Here is a 24,776-nt window from a genome sequence, read left to right as displayed (position 1 = left end):
GAGTTAGGAGTTAATACTGTACTGTATGGATGGAGATGGACTGAGTTAGGAGTTGATACTGTACTGTATGGATGGAGATGGACTGAGTTAGGAGTTAGTACTGTACTGTATGGATGGAGATGGACTGAGTTAGGAGTTAGTACTGTACTGTATGGATGGAGATGGACTGAGTTAGGAGTTAGTACTGTACTGTATGGATGGAGATGGACTGAGTTAGGAGTTAGTACTGTACTGTATAGACGGAGATGGGCTGAGTTAGGAGTTGATAGTGTACTGTATGGATGGAGATGGACTGAGTTAGGAGTTAATACTGTACTGTACTGTATGGATGGAGATGGACTGAGTTAGGAGTTGATACTGTACTGTATGGATGGAGATGGACTGAGTTAGGAGTTAGTACTGTACTGTATGGATGGAGATGGACTGAGTTAGGAGTTGATACTGTACTGTATGGATGGAGATGGACTGAGTTAGGAGTTAGTACTGTACTGTATGGATGGAGATGGACTGAGTTAGGAGTTAGTACTGTACTGTATGGATGGAGATGGGCTGAGTTAGGAGTTGATAGTGTACTGTATGGATGGAGATGGACTGAGTTAGGAGTTAGTACTGTACTGTATGGATGGAGATGGACTGGTTAGAGTTGGATACTGTACTGTATGGACGGAGATGGACTGAGTTAGGAGTTGATAATGTACTGTACTGTATGGATGGAGATGGACTGAGTTAGGAGTTAGTACTGTACTGTACTGTATGGATGGAGATGGACTGAGTTAGGAGTTGATACTGTATTGTATGGACGGAGATGGACTGAGTTAGTTAGTACTGTAGTTGGACGGAGATGGACTGAGTTAGGAGTTGATACTGTACTGTATGGATGGAGATGGACTGAGTTAGGAGTTGATAGTGTACTGTATGGACGGAGATGGACTGAGTTAGGAGTTAGTACTGTACTGTATGGATGGAGATGGACTGAGTTAGGAGTTGATACTGTACTGTATGGATGGAGATGGACTGAGTTAGGAGTTGATACTGTACTGTACTGTATGGATGGAGATGGACTGAGTTAGGAGTTATACTGTACTGTATGGATGGAGATGGACTGAGTTAGGAGTTTACTGTACTGTACTGTATGGATGGAGATGGACTGAGTTAGGAGTTGATACTGTACTGTATGGATGGAGATGGACTGAGTTAGGAGTTGACTGTACTGTACTGTATGGATGGAGATGGACTGAGTTAGGAGTTGATACTGTACTGTACTGTATGGATGGAGATGGACTGAGTTAGGAGTTGATACTGTACTGGTGGAGATGGACTGAGTTAGGAGTTGACTGTACTGATGGATGGAGATGGACTGAGTTAGGAGTTAGTATACTGTACTGTATGGATGGAGATGGACTGAGTTAGGAGTTGATACTGTACTGTATGGATGGAGATGGACTGAGTTAGGAGTTAGTACTGTACTGTATGGATGGAGATGGACTGAGTTAGGAGTTAGTACTGTACTGTATGGATGGAGATGGACTGAGTTAGGAGTTAGTACTGTACTGTATGGATGGAGATGGACTGAGTTAGGAGTTAGTACTGTACTGTATGGACGGAGATGGACTGAGTTAGGAGTTGATATACTGTACTGTATGGATGGAGATGGACTGAGTTAGGAGTTATACTGTACTGTACTGTATGGATGGAGATGGACTGAGTTAGGAGTTGATACTGTACTGTATGGATGGAGATGGACTGAGTTAGGAGTTAGTACTGTACTGTATGATGGAGATGGACTGAGTTAGATGATACTGTACTGGATGGAGATGGACTGAGTTAGGAGTTAGTACTGTACTGTATGGATGGAGATGGACTGAGTTAGGAGTTAGTACTGTACTGTATGGATGGAGATGGACTGAGTTAGGAGTTAGATACTGTACTGTATGGATGGAGATGGACTGAGTTAGGAGTTAGTACTGTACTGTACTGTATGATGGAGATGGACTGGAGATGGACTGAGTTAGTACTGTACTGTATGGACGGAGATGGACTGAGTTAGGAGTTGAGTACTGTACTGTATGGATGGAGATGGACTGAGTTAGGAGTTAGTACTGTACTGTACTGTATGGATGGAGATGGACTGAGTTAGGAGTTGATACTGTACTGTATGGATGGAGATGGACTGAGTTAGGAGTTAATACTGTACTGTATGGATGGAGATGGACTGAGTTAGGAGTTGATACTGTACTGTATGGATGGAGATGGACTGAGTTAGGAGTTGATACTGTACTGTACTGTATGGATGGAGATGGACTGAGTTAGGAGTTAGTACTGTACTGTATGGATGGAGATGGACTGAGTTAGGAGTTGATACTGTATTGTATGGACGGAGATGGACTGAGTTAGGAGTTGATACTGTACTGTACTGTATGGATGGAGATGGACTGAGTTAGGAGTTGATAGTGTACTGTATGGACGGAGATGGACTGAGTTAGGAGTTAGTACTGTACTGTATGGATGGAGATGGACTGAGTTAGGAGTTAGTACTGTACTGTATGGACGGAGATGGACTGAGTTAGGAGTTAGTACTGTACTGTATGGATGGAGATGGACTGAGTTAGGAGTTAATACTGTACTGTACTGTATGGATGGAGATGGACTGAGTTAGGAGTTAGTACTGTACTGTATGGATGGAGATGGACTGAGTTAGGAGTTAGTACTGTACTGTATGGATGGAGATGGACTGAGTTAGGAGTTGATACTGTACTGTATGGATGGAGATGGACTGAGTTAGGAGTTTAGTACTGTACTGTATGGATGGAGATGGACTGAGTTAGAGTTAGTTGTACTGTACTGTATGGACGGAGATGGACTGAGTTAGGAGTTGTACTGTACTGTATGGATGGAGATGGACTGAGTTAGGAGTTGATACTGTACTGTACTGTATGGATGGAGATGGACTGAGTTAGGAGTTGATACTGTACTGTATGGATGGAGATGGACTGAGTTAGGAGTTGATACTGTACTGTATGGATGGAGATGGACTGAGTTAGGAGTTAATACTGTACTGTACTGTATGGATGGAGATGGACTGAGTTAGGAGTTGATACTGTACTGTATGGATGGAGATGGACTGAGTTAGGAGTTGATACTGTACTGTTACTGTACTGTACTGTATGGATGGAGATGGACTGAGTTAGGAGTTGATACTGTACTGTATGGATGGAGATGGACTGAGTTAGGAGTTAGTACTGTACTGTATGGATGGAGATGGACTGAGTTAGGAGTTAGTACTGTACTGTATGGATGGAGATGGACTGAGTTAGGAGTTAGTACTGTACTGTATGGACGGAGATGGACTGAGTTAGGAGTTAATACTGTACTGTACTGTATGGATGGAGATGGACTGAGTTAGGAGTTGATACTGTACTGTATGGATGGAGATGGACTGAGTTAGGAGTTGATACTGTACTGTATGGATGGAGATGGACTGAGTTAGGAGTTAGTACTGTACTGTATGGATGGAGATGGACTGAGTTAGGAGTTAGTACTGTACTGTATGGATGGAGATGGACTGAGTTAGGAGTTAGTACTGTACTGTATGGATGGAGATGGACTGAGTTAGGAGTTAGTACTGTACTGTATGGATGGAGATGGACTGAGTTAGGAGTTAGTACTGTACTGTATGGATGGAGATGGACTGAGTTAGGAGTTAGTACTGTACTGTATGGATGGAGATGGACTGAGTTAGGAGTTAGTACTGTACTGTATGGATGGAGATGGACTGAGTTAGGAGTTAATACTGTACTGTACTGTATGGATGGAGATGGACTGAGTTAGGAGTTGATACTGTACTGTATGGATGGAGATGGACTGAGTTAGGAGTTGATACTGTACTGTATGGATGGAGATGGACTGAGTTAGGAGTTAGTACTGTACTGTATGGATGGAGATGGACTGAGTTAGGAGTTAGTACTGTACTGTATGGATGGAGATGGACTGAGTTAGGAGTTAGTACTGTACTGTATGGATGGAGATGGACTGAGTTAGGAGTTGTACTGTACTGTATGGATGGAGATGGACTGAGTTAGGAGTTAGTACTGTACTGTATGGATGGAGATGGACTGAGTTAGGAGTTAATACTGTACTGTACTGTATGGATGGAGATGGACTGAGTTAGGAGTTAATACTGTACTGTATGGATGGAGATGGACTGAGTTAGGAGTTGATACTGTACTGTATGGATGGAGATGGACTGAGTTAGGAGTTAGTACTGTACTGTATGGACGGAGATGGACTGAGTTAGGAGTTGATACTGTATTGTATGGACGGAGATGGACTGAGTTAGGAGTTGATACTGTACTGTACTGTATGGATGGAGATGGACTGAGTTAGGAGTTGATAGTGTACTGTATGGACGGAGATGGACTGAGTTAGGAGTTAGTACTGTACTGTATGGACGGAGATGGACTGAGTTAGGAGTTAATACTGTACTGTATGGATGGAGATGGACTGAGTTAGGAGTTAGGACTGTACTGTACTGTATGGATGGAGATGGACTGAGTTAGGAGTTAGTACTGTACTGTACTGTATGGACGGAGATGGACTGAGTTAGGAGTTAGTACTGTACTGTATGGACGGAGATGGACTGAGTTAGGAGTTAGTACTGTACTGTATGGATGGAGATGGACTGAGTTAGGAGTTAGTACTGTACTGTATGGATGGAGATGGACTGAGTTAGGAGTTAGTACTGTACTGTATGGATGGAGATGGACTGAGTTAGGAGTTAGTACTGTACTGTATGGATGGAGATGGACTGAGTTAGGAGTTAGTACTGTACTGTATGGATGGAGATGGACTGAGTTAGGAGTTGATACTGTACTGTATGGATGGAGATGGACTGAGTTAGGAGTTAATACTGTACTGTACTGTATGGATGGAGATGGACTGAGTTAGGAGTTGATACTGTACTGTATGGATGGAGATGGACTGAGTTAGGAGTTAATACTGTACTGTACTGTATGGATGGAGATGGACTGAGTTAGGATGATACTGTAGTTGGATGGAGATTGAGTTAGTTACTGTACTGTATGGATGGAGATGGACTGAGTTAGGAGTTAGTACTGTACTGTATGGATGGAGATGGACTGAGTTAGGAGTTAGTACTGTACTGTATGGACGGAGACTGAGTTAGGAGTTGATATGTACTGTATGGATGGAGATGGACTGAGTTAGGAGTTAATACTGTACTGTACTGTATGGATGGAGATGGACTGAGTTAGGAGTTGATACTGTACTGTATGGATGGAGATGGACTGAGTTAGGAGTTGATACTGTACTGTATGGATGGAGATGGACTGAGTTAGGAGTTAATACTGTACTGTATGGATGGAGATGGACTGAGTTAGGAGTTGATACTGTACTGTATGGATGGAGATGGACTGAGTTAGGAGTTAGTACCGTACTGTATGGATGGAGATGGACTGAGTTATGAGTTAGTACTGTACTGTATGGATGGAGATGGACTGAGTTAGGAGTTAGTACTGTACTGTATGGATGGAGATGGACTGAGTTACTGTACTGTATGGATGGAGATGGACTGAGTTAGGAGTTTAGTACTGTACTGTATGGATGGAGATGGACTGAGTTAGGAGTTGATACTGTACTGTATGGATGGAGATGGACTGAGTTAGGAGTTAATACTGTACTGTACTGTATGGATGGAGATGGACTGAGTTAGGAGTTGATACTGTACTGTATGGATGGAGATGGACTGAGTTAGGAGTTAATACTGTACTGTATGGGTGGAGATGGACTGAGTTAGGAGTTGATACTGTACTGTATGGATGGAGATGGACTGAGTTAGGAGTTGATACTGTACTGTATGGATGGAGATGGACTGAGTTAGGAGTTATACTGTACTGTACTGTAGGATGGATGGAGATGGACTGAGTTAGGAGTTGATACTGTACTGTATGGATGGAGATGGACTGAGTTAGGAGTTGATACTGTACTGTATGGATGGAGATGGACTGAGTTAGGAGTTGATACTGTACTGTATGGATGGAGATGGACTGAGTTAGGAGTTGATACTGTACTGTATGGATGGAGATGGACTGAGTTAGGAGTTAGTACTGTACTGTATGGATGGAGATGGACTGAGTTAGGAGTTAGTACTGTACTGTATGGATGGAGATGGACTGAGTTAGGAGTTAGTACTGTACTGTATGGATGGAGATGGACTGAGTTAGGAGTTAGTACTGTACTGTATGGATGGAGATGGACTGAGTTAGGAGTTGATACTGTACTGTATGGATGGAGATGGACTGAGTTAGGAGTTAATACTGTACTGTACTGTATGGATGGAGATGGACTGAGTTAGGAGTTGATACTGTACTGTATGGATGGAGATGGACTGAGTTAGGAGTTAGTACTGTACTGTATGGATGGAGATGGACTGAGTTAGGAGTTGATACTGTACTGTATGGATGGAGATGGACTGAGTTAGAGTTGGTACTGTACTGTATGGATGGAGATGGACTGAGTTAGGAGTTAGTACTGTACTGTATGGACGGAGATGGACTGAGTTAGGAGTTGATACTGTACTGTATGGATGGAGATGGACTGAGTTAGGAGTTAGTACTGTACTGTATGGATGGAGATGGACTGAGTTAGGAGTTAGTACTGTACTGTATGGACGGAGATGGACTGAGTTAGGATAGTACTGTACTGTATGGATGGAGATGGACTGAGTTAGGAGTTAATACTGTGCACTGTATGGATGGAGATGGACTGAGTTAGAGTTGTACTGTACTGTATGGATGGAGATGGACTGAGTTAGGAGTTAGTACTGTACTGTATGGATGGAGATGGACTGAGTTAGGAGTTGATACTGTACTGTATGGACGGAGATGGACTGAGTTAGGAGTTGATACTGTACTGTACTGTATGGATGGAGATGGACTGAGTTAGGAGTTAGTACTGTACTGTATGGATGGAGATGGACTGAGTTAGGAGTTGATACTGTACTGTATGGATGGAGATGGACTGAGTTAGGAGTTGATACTGTACTGTACTGTATGGATGGAGATGGACTGAGTTAGGAGTTAGTACTGTACTGTATGGATGGAGATGGACTGAGTTAGGAGTTAGTACTGTACTGTATGGATGGAGATGGACTGAGTTAGGAGTTGATACTGTACTGTATGGATGGAGATGGACTGAGTTAGGAGTTGATACTGTACTGTATGGATGGAGATGGACTGAGTTAGGAGTTAATACTGTACTGTACTGTATGGATGGAGATGGACTGAGTTAGGAGTTGATACTGTACTGTATGGATGGAGATGGACTGAGTTAGGAGTTGATACTGTACTGTATGGATGGAGATGGACTGAGTTAGGAGTTAATACTGTACTGTATGGATGGAGATGGACTGAGTTAGGAGTTGATACTGTACTGTATGGACGGAGATGGACTGAGTTAGGAGTTGCTACTGTAATGTACTGTATGGATGGAGATGGACTGAGTTAGTACTGTACTGTATGGATGGAGATGGACTGAGTTAGGAGTTAGTACTGTACTGTATGGATGGAGATGGACTGAGTTAGGAGTTAGTACTGTACTGTATGGACGGAGATGGACTGAGTTAGGAGTTGATACTGTACTGTATGGATGGAGATGGACTGAGTTAGGAGTTAATACTGTACTGTACTGTATGGATGGAGATGGACTGAGTTAGGAGTTGATACTGTACTGTATGGATGGAGATGGACTGAGTTAGGAGTTAGTACTGTACTGTATGGATGGAGATGGACTGAGTTAGGAGTTGATACTGTACTGTATGGATGGAGATGGACTGAGTTAGGAGTTAGACTGTACTGTACTGTATGGATGGAGATGGACTGAGTTAGGAGTTAGTACTGTACTGTATGGATGGAGATGGACTGAGTTAGGAGTTGATACTGTACTGTATGGATGGAGATGGACTGAGTTAGGAGTTGTACTGTACTGTATGGATGGAGATGGGCTGAGTTAGGAGTTGATAGTGTACTGTATGGATGGAGATGGACTGAGTTAGGAGTGAGTACTGTACTGTATGGATGGAGATGGACTGAGTTAGGAGTTAGCACTGTACTGCACTGTATGGATGGAGATGGACTGAGTTAGGAGTTAGTACTGTACTGTATGGATGGAGATGGACTGAGTTAGGAGTTAGTACTGTACTGTATGGACGGAGATGGACTGAGTTAGGAGTTGATACTGTACTGTATGGACGGAGATGGACTGAGTTAGGAGTTGATACTGTACTGTACTGTATGGATGGAGATGGACTGAGTTAGGAGTTAGTACTGTACTGTATGGATGGAGATGGACTGAGTTAGGAGTTGATACTGTACTGTATGGATGGAGATGGACTGAGTTAGGAGTTGATACTGTACTGTACTGTATGGATGGAGATGGACTGAGTTAGGAGTTGATAGTGTACTGTATGGACGGAGATGGACTGAGTTAGGAGTTAGTACTGTACTGTATGGATGGAGATGGACTGAGTTAGGAGTTAGTACTGTACTGTATGGACGGAGATGGACTGAGTTAGGAGTGAGTACTGTACTGTATGGATGGAGATGGACTGAGTTAGGAGTTAGTACTGTACTGCACTGTATGGATGGAGATGGACTGAGTTAGGAGTTAGTACTGTACTGTATGGATGGAGATGGACTGAGTTAGGAGTTAGTACTGTACTGTATGGATGGAGATGGACTGAGTTAGGAGTTGATACTGTACTGTATGGACGGAGATGGACTGAGTTAGGAGTTATGTACTGTACTGTATGGATGGAGATGGACTGAGTTAGGAGTTAGTACTGTACTGTACTGTATGGATGGAGATGGACTGAGTTAGGAGTTGATACTGTACTGTATGGATGGAGATGGACTGAGTTAGGAGTTAATACTGTACTGTACTGTATGGATGGAGATGGACTGAGTTAGGAGTTGATACTGTACTGTATGGATGGAGATGGACTGAGTTAGGAGTTGATACTGTACTGTATGGATGGAGATGGACTGAGTTAGGAGTTTACTGTACTGTACTGTATGGATGGAGATGGACTGAGTTAGGAGTTGATACTGTACTGTATGGATGGAGATGGACTGAGTTAGGAGTTGATACTGTACTGTATGGATGGAGATGGACTGAGTTAGGAGTTGATACTGTACTGTACTGTATGGATGGAGATGGACTGAGTTAGGAGTTGATACTGTACTGTATGGATGGAGATGGACTGAGTTAGGAGTTAGTACTGTACTGTATGGATGGAGATGGACTGAGTTAGGAGTTAGTACTGTACTGTATGGATGGAGATGGACTGAGTTAGGAGTTAGTACTGTACTGTACTGTATGGATGGAGATGGACTGAGTTAGGAGTTGATACTGTACTGTATGGATGGAGATGGACTGAGTTAGGAGTTGATACTGTACTGTATGGATGGAGATGGACTGAGTTAGGAGTACTGTACTGTACTGTATGGATGGAGATGGACTGAGTTAGGAGTTGATACTGTACTGTATGGATGGAGATGGACTGAGTTAGGAGTTTAGTACTGTACTGTATGGATGGAGATGGACTGAGTTAGGAGTTAGTACTGTACTGTATGGACGGAGATGGACTGAGTTAGGAGTTAGTACTGTACTGTATGGACGGAGATGGACTGAGTTAGGAGTTAATACTGTACTGTATGGATGGAGATGGACTGAGTTAGGAGTTAGTACTGTACTGTACTGTATGGATGGAGATGGACTGAGTTAGGAGTTGATACTGTACTGTATGGATGGAGATGGACTGAGTTAGGAGTTAGTACTGTACTGTATGGATGGAGATGGACTGAGTTAGGAGTTAGTACTGTACTGTATGGATGGAGATGGACTGAGTTAGGAGTTGATACTGTACTGTATGGATGGAGATGGACTGAGTTAGGAGTTGATACTGTACTGTATGGATGGAGATGGACTGAGTTAGGAGTTAGTACTGTACTGTATGGACGGAGATGGACTGAGTTAGGAGTGAGTACTGTACTGTATGGATGGAGATGGACTGAGTTAGGAGTTAGCACTGTACTGCACTGTATGGATGGAGATGGACTGAGTTAGGAGTTAGTACTGTACTGTATGGATGGAGATGGACTGAGTTAGGAGTTAGTACTGTACTGTATGGATGGAGATGGACTGAGTTAGGAGTTAGTACTGTACTGTATGGACGGAGATGGACTGAGTTAGGAGTTGATACTGTACTGTATGGACGGAGATGGACTGAGTTAGGAGTTGGTAATGTACTGTACTGTATGGATGGAGATGGACTGAGTTAGGAGTTAATACTGTACTGTACTGTATGGACGGAGATGGACTGAGTTAGGAGTTGATACTGTACTGTATGGATGGAGATGGACTGAGTTAGGAGTTAGTACTGTACTGTATGGATGGAGATGGACTGAGTTAGGAGTTAGTACTGTACTGTATGGACGGAGATGGACTGAGTTAGGAGTTAGTACTGTACTGTATGGACGGAGATGGACTGAGTTAGGAGTTAATACTGTACTGTATGGATGGAGATGGACTGAGTTAGGAGTTAGTACTGTACTGTACTGTATGGATGGAGATGGACTGAGTTAGGAGTTGATACTGTACTGTATGGATGGAGATGGACTGAGTTAGGAGTTAATACTGTACTGTATGGATGGAGATGGACTGAGTTAGGAGTTGATACTGTACTGTATGGATGGAGATGGACTGAGTTAGGAGTTAGTACTGTACTGTACTGTATGGACGGAGATGGACTGAGTTAGGAGTTGATACTGTATTGTATGGACGGAGATGGACTGAGTTAGGAGTTGATACTGTACTGTACTGTATGGATGGAGATGGACTGAGTTAGGAGTTGATAGTGTACTGTATGGACGGAGATGGACTGAGTTAGGAGTTAGTACTGTACTGTATGGACGGAGATGGACTGAGTTAGGAGTTAGTACTGTACTGTATGGACGGAGATGGACTGAGTTAGGAGTTAGTACTGTACTGTATGGACGGAGATGGACTGAGTTAGGAGTTAATACTGTACTGTATGGATGGAGATGGACTGAGTTAGGAGTTAGACTGTACTGTACTGTATGGATGGAGATGGACTGAGTTAGGAGTTGATACTGTACTGTATGGATGGAGATGGACTGAGTTAGGAGTTAATACTGTACTGTATGGATGGAGATGGACTGAGTTAGGAGTTGATACTGTACTGTATGGATGGAGATGGACTGAGTTAGGAGTTAATACTGTACTGTACTGTATGGATGGAGATGGACTGAGTTAGGAGTTGATACTGTACTGTATGGATGGAGATGGACTGAGTTAGGAGTTAGTACTGTACTGTACTGTATGGACGGAGATGGACTGAGTTAGGAGTTGATACTGTACTGTATGGACGGAGATGGACTGAGTTAGGAGTTGATACTGTACTGTACTGTATGGATGGAGATGGACTGAGTTAGGAGTTGATAGTGTACTGTATGGACGGAGATGGACTGAGTTAGGAGTTAGTACTGTACTGTATGGACGGAGATGGGCTGAGTTAGGAGTTAGTACTATACTGTATGGACGGAGATGGACTGAGTTAGGAGTTAGTACTGTACTGTATGGATGGAGATGGACTGAGTTAGGAGTTAATACTGTACTGTACTGTATGGATGGAGATGGACTGAGTTAGGAGTTGATACTGTACTGTATGGATGGAGATGGACTGAGTTAGGAGTTGATACTGTACTGTATGGATGGAGATGGACTGAGTTAGGAGTTAATACTGTACTGTACTGTATGGATGGAGATGGACTGAGTTAGGAGTTGATACTGTACTGTATGGATGGAGATGGACTGAGTTAGGAGTTAGTACTGTACTGTATGGATGGAGATGGACTGAGTTAGGAGTTAGTACTGTACTGTATGGATGGAGATGGACTGAGTTAGGAGTTAGTACTGTACTGTGGATGGAGATGGACTGAGTTAGGAGATTAGTTAGGAGTTACTGTACTGGTATGGATGGAGATGGACTGAGTTAGGAGTTGATACTGTACTGTATGGATGGAGATGGACTGAGTTAGGAGTTGATACTGTACTGTATGGATGGAGATGGACTGAGTTAGGAGTTAGTACTGTACTGTATGGATGGAGATGGACTGAGTTAGGAGTTAATACTGTACTGTATGGATGGAGATGGACTGAGTTAGGAGTTGTACTGTACTGTATGGATGGAGATGGACTGAGTTAGGAGTTGATACTGTACTGTATGGATGGAGATGGACTGAGTTAGGAGTTATACTGTACTGTACTGTATGGATGGAGATGGACTGAGTTAGGAGTTGATACTGTACTGTATGGATGGAGATGGACTGAGTTAGGAGTTAGTACTGTACTGTACTGTATGGACGGAGATGGACTGAGTTAGGAGTTGATACTGTACTGTATGGACGGAGATGGACTGAGTTAGGAGTTGATACTGTACTGTACTGTATGGATGGAGATGGACTGAGTTAGGAGTTGATACTGTACTGTATGGATGGAGATGGACTGAGTTAGGAGTTAGTACTGTACTGTATGGACGGAGATGGACTGAGTTAGGAGTTGATACTGTACTGTATGGATGGAGATGGACTGAGTTAGGAGTTAGTACTGTACTGTATGGATGGAGATGGACTGAGTTAGGAGTTAGTACTGTACTGTATGGATGGAGATGGACTGAGTTAGGAGTTAATACTGTACTGTACTGTATGGATGGAGATGGACTGAGTTAGGAGTTGATACTGTACTGTATGGATGGAGATGGACTGAGTTAGGAGTTGATACTGTACTGTATGGATGGAGATGGACTGAGTTAGGAGTTACTGTACTGTACTGTATGGATGGAGATACTGAGTTAGGAGTTGTACTGTACTGTATGGATGGAGATGGACTGAGTTAGGAGTTGATACTGTACTGTATGGATGGAGATGGACTGAGTTAGGAGTTAGTACTGTACTGTATGGATGGAGATGGACTGAGTTAGGAGTTAGTACTGTACTGTATGGATGGAGATGGACTGAGTTAGGAGTTAATACTGTACTGTACTGTATGGATGGAGATGGACTGAGTTAGGAGTTGATACTGTACTGTATGGATGGAGATGGACTGAGTTAGGAGTTAGTACTGTACTGTATAGACGGAGATGGACTGAGTTAGGAGTTAGTACTGTACTGTATGGATGGAGATGGACTGAGTTAGGAGTTAATACTGTACTGTATGGATGGAGATGGACTGAGTTAGGAGTTAGTACTGTACTGTATGGATGGAGATGGACTGAGTTAGGAGTTAGTACTGTACTGTATGGATGGAGATGGGCTGAGTTAGGAGTTAATACTGTACTGTACTGTATGGACGGAGATAGGCCAAACCTAAGTTAAGTCAACGTTGGGTCAAATTGTTTGGGGTATGTCGACATAAGGTTGGTGTTGTAAAGTTATGCTCTGGATAGCTTGCCAGCCATGTGCCAGTCAGCCTACCAACCAGTCAGTCAGTCAGAGAGCAGCCGTGTTTAAAGTGTGTTAAACGTAATGTGGATGGCAGCTCATAGGGTAGAGAAATGCCATGGCCTAAACTCCTTTAATATGCTAGGATTCCAGAATGATGGTACAAGAGGTTGATATGACAATGCTAGGTTGCTGTGATGATGCTAGGCTACAGGGATGCAGTCCAAAACACATACAATCAGACTGTGGTTCCATGCCTCACCTGCAGGGTGTGCTCTATGCGATGAGGGAAGTTCTTCAAAGTGCACAGTGGGATGGCATTCTGGGAGCCGGTGTTGGCCGGTCCATAGGACTCAGTCAGGTGGGGAACTACCACTAGAGTATGGCCCTTACTACCCAGGGTACCCCCCTCCAGCATGGGTCTCTGGTGCTGGACACAGCGGCCATCCAGGTACACTCCTGTAGTGCACACACACACACGCACGCACGCACGCACGCACACACACACACACACACACACACACACACACACACACACACACACACACACACACACACACACAGAAATAGTACAACAATAGTAAACCAATAAGAACAGCTAAAAGTCACACAGCATATAAACAGGCTTGGGTTACTTTTAAAATGTATTTCGTAAATAGCTTTACATGTATTCCCCAACCGTACCGATAGAGGACTAAAATACTATGTTATCTGTCTGTCTGCTCCCCCCACCATGCGTTCCACAATCCCTCTGAGCCAGCAGCTATCTACAGCATTACATAATAATAACCTAACGTAGCAGGCATAAAATAAACACCTGAATCTACATTGAACAAAAAAACGCAACATGCAACAATTTCAAAGCTTTTACTGAGTTACAGTTCATATTAGGAAATCAGCCAATTGAAATAAACGCATTAGGCCTTAATCTATGGATTTCACATGACTGGGAATACAGATATGCATCTGTTGGTTATAGATACCTTAAAAAAAAGGTAGGGGCGTGGATCAGAAAACCAGTCAGTATCTGATGTGACCACCACTTGCCTCATGCAGCGTGACATCTCCTTCGAATAAAGTTGATCAGGCTGTTGATTGTGGCCTGTGGAATGTTGTCCTACTCCTCTTCAATGGCTGTGTGAAGTTGCTGGCTATTGGCGCCATACACGCAATTAGGTCAAGACCCTGGTGAGGAGGATGAGCACGCAGATGAGCTTCCCTAAGACAGTTTGTGCAGAAATCTTCAGTTTTGCAAATTCACAGTTTCATCAGCAGTCCGGGTGGCTGGTCTCAGATGATTCCGCAGGTGAATAAGCCAGATGTGTAGGTCCTGGGCTGGTGTGGTTACACGTGGTCTGTGGTTGTGAGGCCGGTTGGACATACTGCCAAATTCTTTAAAACGATGTTGGAAGCGGCTTATGATAGAGAAATGAACACTCAATTTGGTGGCAACAGCTTTGGTGGACATTCCTCCAGTCAGCATGCAAATTGCACGCTCCCTCAAAACTGCACATTTTAGAGTGGCCTTTTACTGTCCCCAGCACAAGGTGCACCTGTGTAATGATCATGCTGTTTAATCAGCTTCTTGATACGTGGATGGATTATGTATTATAGGTGGATGGGATTATCGGGGCGGCAGGGTAGCCTAGTGGTTAGAGCGTTGGACTAGTAACCGGAAGGTTGCAAGTTCAAACCCCCGAGCTCTCGTTCTGCCCCTGAACAGGCAGTTAACCCACTGTTCCTAGGCCGTCATTGAAAATAAGAATTTGTTCTTAACTGACTTGCCTGGTTGAATAAAGATAAAATAAAAAATCTTGGCAAAGGAGAAATGCTCACTAACAGGGATGCAAACAAACTTGTGCACAAAATTTGAGAGAAATAAGCTTTTTGTGTATATGAAACATTTCTGGGATCTTTTATTTTAGCTCATGAAACATGGGACCAACACTTTTTACATGTTGCGTTTATATTTTTGTTCAGTATAGATCCCCTACATACTGGTCTTGACCATAAGAAAAAAACTGTCAGGGGAGGTTCTGTTCTGCACTGTTTAACCAATCCAGTAAATGTGGAGGAGGAGTTAAAGTGTGTGTGTGTGATTTTCTCATTAATGTTGTCACCCTGTAATGTCCAAACCGGAAGTTGCATCACAGGTTCTCTTTCTATGTCCCCTGAAAACTGGTTGTTGAGGACTCGGCAGTGGCTAGTTACATAATGACCTCAGAGTCAGAGCCATACTGGGGAGTGAGTCAAGTCTGTCTAACAACACCAGACAGGCAGACATATAGTTGCTAATGAACTGACCTTAGGCTGATAACTACACTGATTCTGGTCCTGGTGGCATGCAGGCCTATGTGCTATTATTACCACAGCTATTACTACAGAAATAAAGGAGAATGAATTGCCTCTAGTGGTGTTTATTACTGATGCCGATAAGACTATTAGCCATTGGTTGTTGTACTAGTAATGTTATTGATGTCGATACAGCTAGACGTGTGTGTTGGTCCTGATACTGGGTGTTGCCAGTGTATGGACTCTGTCACTAGTAGTAATATCATTAATAGGATCATGATACAGGGAGTAGCACAGGCACTGGTACTGACTGGCTTCCACGTTGTCCAGAGCTGCAGCTACTCCATCCAGGCCCATGAAGAAGGTGTGCCCATAGACCTGCTCACTGTCTGGGTCCAGGCGGTTCTGGTGGGCTGTGATGTTCATGTTGGGGTTCATGACTCTGACCGCCTGGGCTGCTACCTCTGACTTCTGTCTCTGTGGAAGTAGAGGAAGAGGAGGAGGTCGGTGAGTGAAGGGAAAATCATCCTCTCTTGATGAACTTCCCCTCGTTCCCCCATGACTTACTCAAAGAATAGGTGGAATACAAAGAGAAACCTGAAGAGAAAACACAAACACTGAAGGCAGAAACACTAAAACACAGAAACATGAAAACACAAACACTGAAGGCAGAAACACTAAAACACAGAAACACTGAAGGCAGAAACACTAAAACACAGAAACATTAAAACACTGAAGGCAGAAACACTAAAACACAGAAACATTAAAACACTGAAACACTGAGGCAGAAACACTAAAACACAGAAACACTAAAACACAGAAACACTGAAGGCAGAAACACTAAAACACAGAAACATTAAAACACTGAAGGCAGAAACACTAAAACACAGAAACATTAAAACACTGAAGGCAGAAACACTAAAACACAGAAACATTAAAACACTGAAGGCAGAAACACTAAAACACAGAAACATGAAAACACAGAAACACTGAAGGCAGAAACACTAAAACACAGAAACACTGAAGGCAGAAACACTAAAACACTGAAACACTGAAGGCAGAAACACTAAAACACAGAAACATTAAAACACAGAAACACTGAAGGCAGAAACACTAAAACACAGAAACACTGAAGGCAGAAACACTAAAACACAGAAACATTAAAACACTGAAGGCAGAAACACTAAAACACAGAAACATTAAAACACTGAAACACAGAAGGCAGAAACATTAAAACACTGAAGGCAGAAACACTAAAACACAGAAACACTGAAGGCAGAAACATTAAAACACTGAAGGCAGAAACACTAAAACACAGAAACACTAAAACACAGAAACACTGAAGGCAGAAACATTAAAACACAGAAACACTAAAACACAGAAACACTAAAACACAGAAACACTAAAACACTGAAACACTGAAGGCACTAAGGCTAAAACACAGAAACATTAAAACACAGAAACACTAAAGGCAGAAACACTAAAACACAGAAACACTGAAGGCACTAAGACTAAAACACAGAAACACTGAAGGCACTAAGACTAAAACACAGAAACACTGAAGGCACTAAGACTAAAACACAGAAACATTAAAACACAGAAACACTAAAGGCAGAAACACTAAAACACAGAAACACTGAAGGCACTAAGACTAAAACACAGAAACACTGAAGGCACTAAGACTAAAACACAGAAACATTAAAACACAGAAACACTAAAGGCAGAAACACTAAAACACAGAAACACTGAAGGCACTAAGACTAAAACACAGAAACATTAAAAACACAGAAACACTAAATTACAGAAACACTAAAGGCAAAAAGCGAGAAAAAGAGCAGCAATGGTGTGAACTGGGTGACAAAGAAACTAGAGAACTGAGGGGAAGGGAAACCCAAATATTTACACAAGCAGCAAAGGAAATCAGGATACACATGAACTCATCATAGATGGGTCTTATATAGCAGTATCTTGTATATTTCTCCTTCTGACAGACATCTGGAAGATGGTATGAAAGCCAATGGCAAGCACTCGGTCACATTCAAATGAAGTGGAAAGGAAACCTAAATCACCATGACTGTGGCCTACGGATACATACATGGCTCACAGCCATTTAGTTATATAACAGTTTGCCGGACACAATTTTTCCTAAGCACAATATGTCCTAACTATATTCAGATTCAACGCAGACAGATATGTGTTTTTACCATTGGGGTGTGTAAGGTTGGATGTGGGAGTGCGTGTGTGTGTGTGTGTGTGTGTGTGTGTGTGTGTGTGTGTGTGTGTTTTCTCATGAATTTCGTCTTGACTTGGCTGACAAGGCAGAAAAAATGAAATATAATAGGATCAGGCTGTACAATCTTTCCAATCAGCAATATATCCCCGTTTATGAATGAAAATTTGATATGAACTGGAAATAGATAAACATGTTGTTTTGTACTTTGATGAATTATTACGGGAATAAGTAAGAAACCTATCAGCATTCCTTGTAGACGTGCGTGCCCGACACACACACATCACCTGTAGCACTCCGATGTGAAGCACAGGTTAATTGTAGGCGAGTTGACTAATCATGAGGCAAGTCTGTCTCAAAAACAGTAGTTCATCCCTCTTTTCCACACGTTGTGTCAATATTTTTGTGATTGAAAAGCGCTGGGGGAAAATGCCAGCTCAACACACGTCTGTTTATGGGTGATAATACGAAATGGATATGAACAGGAAATAGATATAAACTTGTTGTGTTATACTTTGATCAATTATAATGGGAATGTGTAAGAAACTTATCAGGAAAAGAAGCTTACAATTGTTGGGAATTGGCAGTTGTTTCCTTGTGGACATGTGAGCTACCTGTATAAAAGTGTTCCTCTTTCTCCATCTGAACAGAACCTACAGAAACTACCTGTGAAACACTCGATCGGAAAACTGTAACTATGGCGATAAAGACCATCCTGCTTCTAAGCGGTGCCTTTGCACTGGGCGATGCAAAGTCCTTGATGGAGGCCAACCTGGACCAGCTCCCTGCTTTCAACCCAGACTGGAGACCAATGGTGAACGTATTCATCATATGCAGGTGATGGATGGTGAGGGGAACAGCATTGAACAGAGCCCAGGTCTCCAGATATTTCAGGAAATTGATGCTGTTAAGTATCCAGCTGACGTGAATGACCTGGAAACTCTGGAGCCCTCGGTAGAGATGGATGGAGACCAGGGCTTGTATCAGGAGGCTTTTCAGGGAACAGGGGAGAGGTTGGAGAGGACAGAGTGCAGGAGCGCATGTCCCTCTGGCTGGTCCAAATACGGATCCCGCTGCTTCAGGTACCGAGTCTGAGCAGTTCTGTGTGTATCAGGGAGCCAACCTGGCATCCGTCCACAGCACAGCAGAATATCATTTCATACAGAAGATGGTAATTATACAAACTGGGGGATTTCCTCGCGCCTGGATTGGAGGTTATGATCTTGCTCAGGAAGGCCTATGGCTCTGCAGCGATGGGTCCAGATTTGACTTTATCAACTGGAGCAAAGGACAGCCGGACAACTACCAAGGCAAACAAAACTGTCTGTACTTTAATTATGGAGCTGAAAAACGCTGGGATGAGGGAATTTGCAGTACAAGGTTTCCCTCTGTGTGTTCTAGAAGAATGTGATCTTTCGCCTGTGAGTCAGATTAATATTTATTTCTCTTTCCCATGGTTTTAAATGTTAACAAATCTGTGTAAACATTAAACTTGTTGCCACGAATCATGATTAACAGAGAAACACACGCTCAGTATAAATTATACTTTCTGTCTCTCCTTCTCTGCATTTGTCATCAACATCCATCAATAATGATTTTGTCACAAATAAAAGATCAGTTCCATCTTAAAAAGGAAAATGTGTTGAAAATGAATAAAAACAATCGTACAACATAAAAGGCATCTGAGAATTTCAATATCTAGTAAGCATTTTGAGAATTGTGCTTGTGTTTAGAATTGCTTCTCTCTTACCCCAATGTCTTGAGACCTGAAGAGAAATTGTCGGTTTAGATTGGATCTCTCTATGGAGTCCATGTCTGTCACAGTGATGTGCCCACCATCTCCAGCCCCCAGGCCAATCAGAGCAAAATTCTTGAGAAGTTCACAACCTATAGCGCCAGCCCCAACCTGACGACACATCATGATAGAAGACATGTTAGAATACAAAATAAAATAGAACAAATCAATTCAACCCAAGCTGCATTCATCTACTGTATAAATATCACTTAATCAACACATTTGTCATAGTATATGCCAAGCTAGTTTTTGCACATCAGAGGGTATTAAGACTTTCACTCCAACACACTCATGTGGAAACAGAACTGGTGAGAGTGCAATAACACAAGCATACACGCACAAACTCACGCGCACACACACAAAGCAAAACAAATAAAAGCTAGCATAACACATGCAAAGGAAGCCTGGTAGGTGAGGGCTTGGCAGGACCAAACGCTAACAGGAAATGCCACCTGAATCACAGCTGTTTCCTGCACGTGTCATTATCAACACTAGCAGGAGTGACCAGAGGGAAAGAATGACACTGCGGCCTGTTTGGCCATGCAGAGGCCACCCCCTGCTGGTGAGAGATGAGAAGACTGGCACTCACAAGGAAATACTTCTGTTCACCAAGCCTCTCCTGGAAGCCTGATCCAAACACTGCAGTCTGCCCGTCATACCGAGAGCCTCTCTGCAATAGAGACAGTAGTGCAGTGGTTAATGCAGACAGGCAGGTTATAAATATCCACCAACACATGCCAATTGATAATTTTCCTGATAGATAAAACATGGCTTCCTAAGGCTACATTAATTATTCTTTATGGGGGGAGATAGTAATCGATAGCTAGCTTTTGGCTGATATTATATATATATTTATTTGAATATGTATTGGCTGATATTAATATGTTTAAATATTATGTATTAAAATCTTACTGGTGAACAAGTGCTCTCTGTCAGTTCCTCTCCCTCTCCACCGTTGCCTTCAGGAAGGCACTCCAGTGCATCAAAGTACAGCCACTGCTGAAGAGGGGTGAACTTCCCAGTGCACGCCTATAGGGACACCAAATAGGAACATCAGGCACACAGGCAAACATATCAACACTATGAACCATACAGCACATCACAGGCACTTCACTATCCCTGGCAGTGCTTTCTGGAGTACAGAAACCGTATCAGTTTGCTCATAAAGGTGTAATAAATGCATTCTACTGTCGAGGGGCTTGACTAGATCATAGGGCAGCTTTGAATTATTGGGACTGCAAGCTCTTCATATTTCTTTAGTGCCTAAATGTGTTGGATACCTATGTTCCTTCTCTGGACTTTTGTCCTCACCTTCATGACTTCTTGGGCGGCCAGCCCTCCGATGAAGGCGTTAACAGGGGCCAGGTCACCACAGGCAGTGAAGGACAGACTCTGCACCACACCTTCATCTAACTGATCCAGATGGGACACCTTATTCAGTTCTGTCACCATGGCTACCAGTAGCTCAGCATCCGACTGTAGGGGGATGGATGGACAGCCGACTCCATAGTAAGACAGAGCATGACCAGTTTCTTTAGGGATTCTATCCAACTTGAGCTACTGGTTCAAATATCTTTCACAGATTCTAAAGATGCTTTCTTAGCCCACTGAACATCACACAGCGCGGTGAGACAGGCAAATACAGTATAATGTCATAAGATTTCTTCTACCAACACATGAATGTTCCATACCAGAAAAATACATATTATTTTGTATTGTCTTTCACTGACCTGGGACCTGGGCTTAGGTAGTCGTCCCACTCTCTTCACAAAGCCATGCAGGGCTTGGAAGGCCAGGTGCAGTGTCTGGTGCTTCGTCATCTTCCCATAGTCAGTCATTACTAGTAACTCAGGGTCAACCAAGGCCTCGTCGAGGGGTTTCTGTAACAAGTACAGAAAGTATAGGCATAAAGTAAGCATAGTGAACTGAGTGCAATGTCATTGAACGCCATATTGGTAAGGTTGGCTTTCCATATGATACAGTAAATATCAAAATATTATTCTTGGGATAGTCCAACATAATTCATTTGATAAAATTAAGAAACAATACTTACAAATTGTAGTATTTTAGACTTTTTGACCTCAGTTGCTACGCCGCCTTTCTTATACTCAGAAAAGCTTGAGGTGTCACAAATACTGAAGGAATCAGGGCCTGGCAATGAAAGAACCTGTCATCATTTACACACACATCATAATGTATGAATCATCATATTCATTTACATTTCTGTCTATATTAAATGTCATCACCACCACTGTCATGCCATTTCCTGTCATGTATTTAAAACATTTTTAAAGTAGCTTAGATATGCCTCATATTACAACAATTATATAATATTAAAAAAGGAGATGTCCTTTCGAGAGAAACTAAAGTTGAAATATCTTTCTAGTTAACAAGTTTTACTGGTGGCACTTAAGGGGCAAAGTACATTTTCTGCATTCTTGTTCTAAACCACCATTATTTTGGATGCTTTTCCCCTGTGAATAAGAACTCACCAAGGACTTTGATGTCCACTGGTCCATAGCTATTGAGCTTTGTCATGCCACACACTTCAGAGAGGGACACAGTGCTGCCATCTACAAAGCCATGCCTCTGTTCAATGCATGTGACCACTCCAGGATCCGCCTATAGACGCAAGAGAACAATGTATAACAGTGGTTTTTGCTCTATGATCTTGTCCAATCACATACTGTATTCCCAGGTATAACATGCAAATGCCACCATCTTCAATAGTTAAGGAAAGGTAAGCATTGAATACCTTGGTGATATCATCTATCATGGCTGATGCAGGTGTCTCCCCATCAGTGTCCAAGACCTCAAACTCCTCCCCAAAGTCACAGAATAACTGACTGCAATAGAACCAAAACAATAACCATTGGGGAACTGAACCAGCTATGCATCACTCGTATCTACTATGGATGAGGACTGTTACAGGAGAGGTTATTATTGGTTAAAGTAGAGATGGTGTGTCACCCCCCTCACCCACAAAGTCCTTTGGTATCAGCCACAATGAACTTGATTCCATTTGAATGACAAAACGTCCCAAAACGCTGCTGGTCATCCAGAGAGGAGTCAGTCAGCACCACCACCTGGGAAAACAAATAAGATATGTTCTCACCTTTAATGTTATTGCCATACCTAGGGTTGAAAAAATCTGGTCAGCTTCCTGAAAATTCCCAGGTTTTCCAGAAATCCTGGTTTCCTGTCTGTTCCCTCCTGATTCCGGCAATCTTCCAACCAGGTTTTCCAGAAAATCATGAAATTTTGAGAACGTTACCAGATTTTTGCAACCCTAGCTGTACTGTGTATGGCTAGTCCAGAGAGAAAGTGGGTAAACGCAAGGCAGGGTTCAGGCCTACCTGGAATTGTTGCAGCAGCGTCTCCTTCAGTGGCCCAGTGTGGGCAGACACATGGACATGGGGATTAAGGGCAGACAGCTGAGATAGGGAACTCAGGGCTCGGTTCTGACCAAGGTGAGATGCCAGCAGGAAAAACTGGAAGGGAAACATTGGGGTTCAGGAGTAGTTTGACAAAATAACATCTGATCTGAATGAACATTTTCTGAATGTTATATGCCCCTGTATTCCTATTTCCCTCCTTTAATATCAGGTGCTAAATAGTTACAGAGATGGCAGTGTGATAGAGACGGCCTAACGTGGATTGCTCTAAATAGTTACAGAGATGGCAGTGTGATAGAGACGGCCTAACGTGGATTGCTCTAAATAGTTACAGAGATGGCAGTGTTATAGAGACGGCCTAACGTGGATTGCTCTAAATAGTTACAGAGATGGCAGTGTGATAGAGACGGCCTAACGTGGATTGCTCTAAATAGTTACAGAGATGGCAGTGTTATAGAGACGGCCTAACGTGGATTGCTCTAAATAGTTACAGAGATGGCAGTGTTATAGAGACGGCCTAACGTGGATTGCTCTAAATAGTTACAGAGATGGCAGTGTGATAGAGACGGCCTAACGTGGATTACTCTAAATAGTTACAGAGATGGCAGTGTGATAGAGACGGCCTAACGTGGATTGCTCTAAATAGTTACAGAGATGGCAGTGTTATAGAGACGGCCTAACGTGGATTGCTCTAAATAGTTACAGAGATGGCAGTGTGATAGAGACGGCCTAACGTGGATTGCTCTAAATAGTTACAGAGATGGCAGTGTTATAGAGACGGCCTAACGTGGATTGCTCTAAATAGTTACAGAGATGGCAGTGTGATAGAGACGGCCTAACGTGGATTACTCTAAATAGTTACAGAGATGGCAGTGTGATAGAGACGGCCTAACGTGGATTGCTCTAAATAGTTACAGAGATGGCAGTGTGATAGAGACGGCCTAACGTGGATTGCTCTAAATAGTTACAGAGATGGCAGTGTTATAGAGACGGCCTAACGTGGATTGCTCTAAATAGTTACAGAGATGGCAGTGTGATAGAGACGGCCTAACGTGGATTGCTCTAAATAGTTACAGAGATGGCAGTGTGATAGAGACGGCCTAACGTGGATTGCTCTAAATAGTTACAGAGATGGCAGTGTTATAGAGACGGCCTAACGTGGATTGCTCTAAATAGTTACAGAGATGGCAGTGTTATAGAGACGGCCTAACGTGGATTGCTCTAAATAGTTACAGAGATGGCAGTGTTATAGAGACGGCCTAACGTGGATTGCTCTAAATAGTTACAGAGATGGCAGTGTGATAGAGACGGCCTAACGTGGATTGCTCTAAATAGTTACAGAGATGGCAGTGTTATAGAGACGGCCTAACGTGGATTGCTCTAAATAGTTACAGAGATGGCAGTGTTATAGAGACGGCCTAACGTGGATTACTCTAAATAGTTACAGAGATGGCAGTGTGATAGAGACGGCCTAACGTGGATTGCTCTAAATAGTTACAGATATGGCAGTGTGATAGAGACGGCCTAAC

General features: G+C 42.8%; 1 protein-coding gene across 2 annotated transcripts in view; it reads right to left on the bottom strand.

Annotated features, from left to right (window-relative positions):
* Positions 1-24,776, bottom strand: part of uba7 (ubiquitin-like modifier activating enzyme 7) — a 129,551-nt gene that overhangs the window by 100,398 nt on the left and 4,377 nt on the right. For both annotated transcript variants that reach the window (XM_065001994.1, XM_065001993.1), the window contains exons 3-14: positions 23,209-23,343; positions 22,832-22,938; positions 22,608-22,698; positions 22,345-22,474; positions 21,906-22,003; positions 21,583-21,732; positions 21,164-21,328; positions 20,765-20,881; positions 20,442-20,522; positions 19,808-19,963; positions 16,139-16,304; positions 13,798-13,994 (exon numbers count right to left, since the gene is read on the bottom strand). In XM_065001994.1, coding sequence (XP_064858066.1) covers positions 13,798-13,994; positions 16,139-16,304; positions 19,808-19,963; positions 20,442-20,522; positions 20,765-20,881; positions 21,164-21,328; positions 21,583-21,732; positions 21,906-22,003; positions 22,345-22,474; positions 22,608-22,698; positions 22,832-22,938; positions 23,209-23,343 — 1,593 coding nt within the window. The remainder of the gene's footprint in view (positions 1-13,797; positions 13,995-16,138; positions 16,305-19,807; positions 19,964-20,441; positions 20,523-20,764; positions 20,882-21,163; positions 21,329-21,582; positions 21,733-21,905; positions 22,004-22,344; positions 22,475-22,607; positions 22,699-22,831; positions 22,939-23,208; positions 23,344-24,776) is intronic.

The sequence above is a fragment of the Oncorhynchus nerka genome, linkage group LG15 (assembly GCF_034236695.1).
Source record: "Oncorhynchus nerka isolate Pitt River linkage group LG15, Oner_Uvic_2.0, whole genome shotgun sequence".
NCBI lineage: Eukaryota > Metazoa > Chordata > Actinopteri > Salmoniformes > Salmonidae > Oncorhynchus > Oncorhynchus nerka.
The sequence above is the reverse complement of the archived record's forward strand: the minus strand, read 5'-3'. Positions and strand labels throughout refer to the sequence as shown.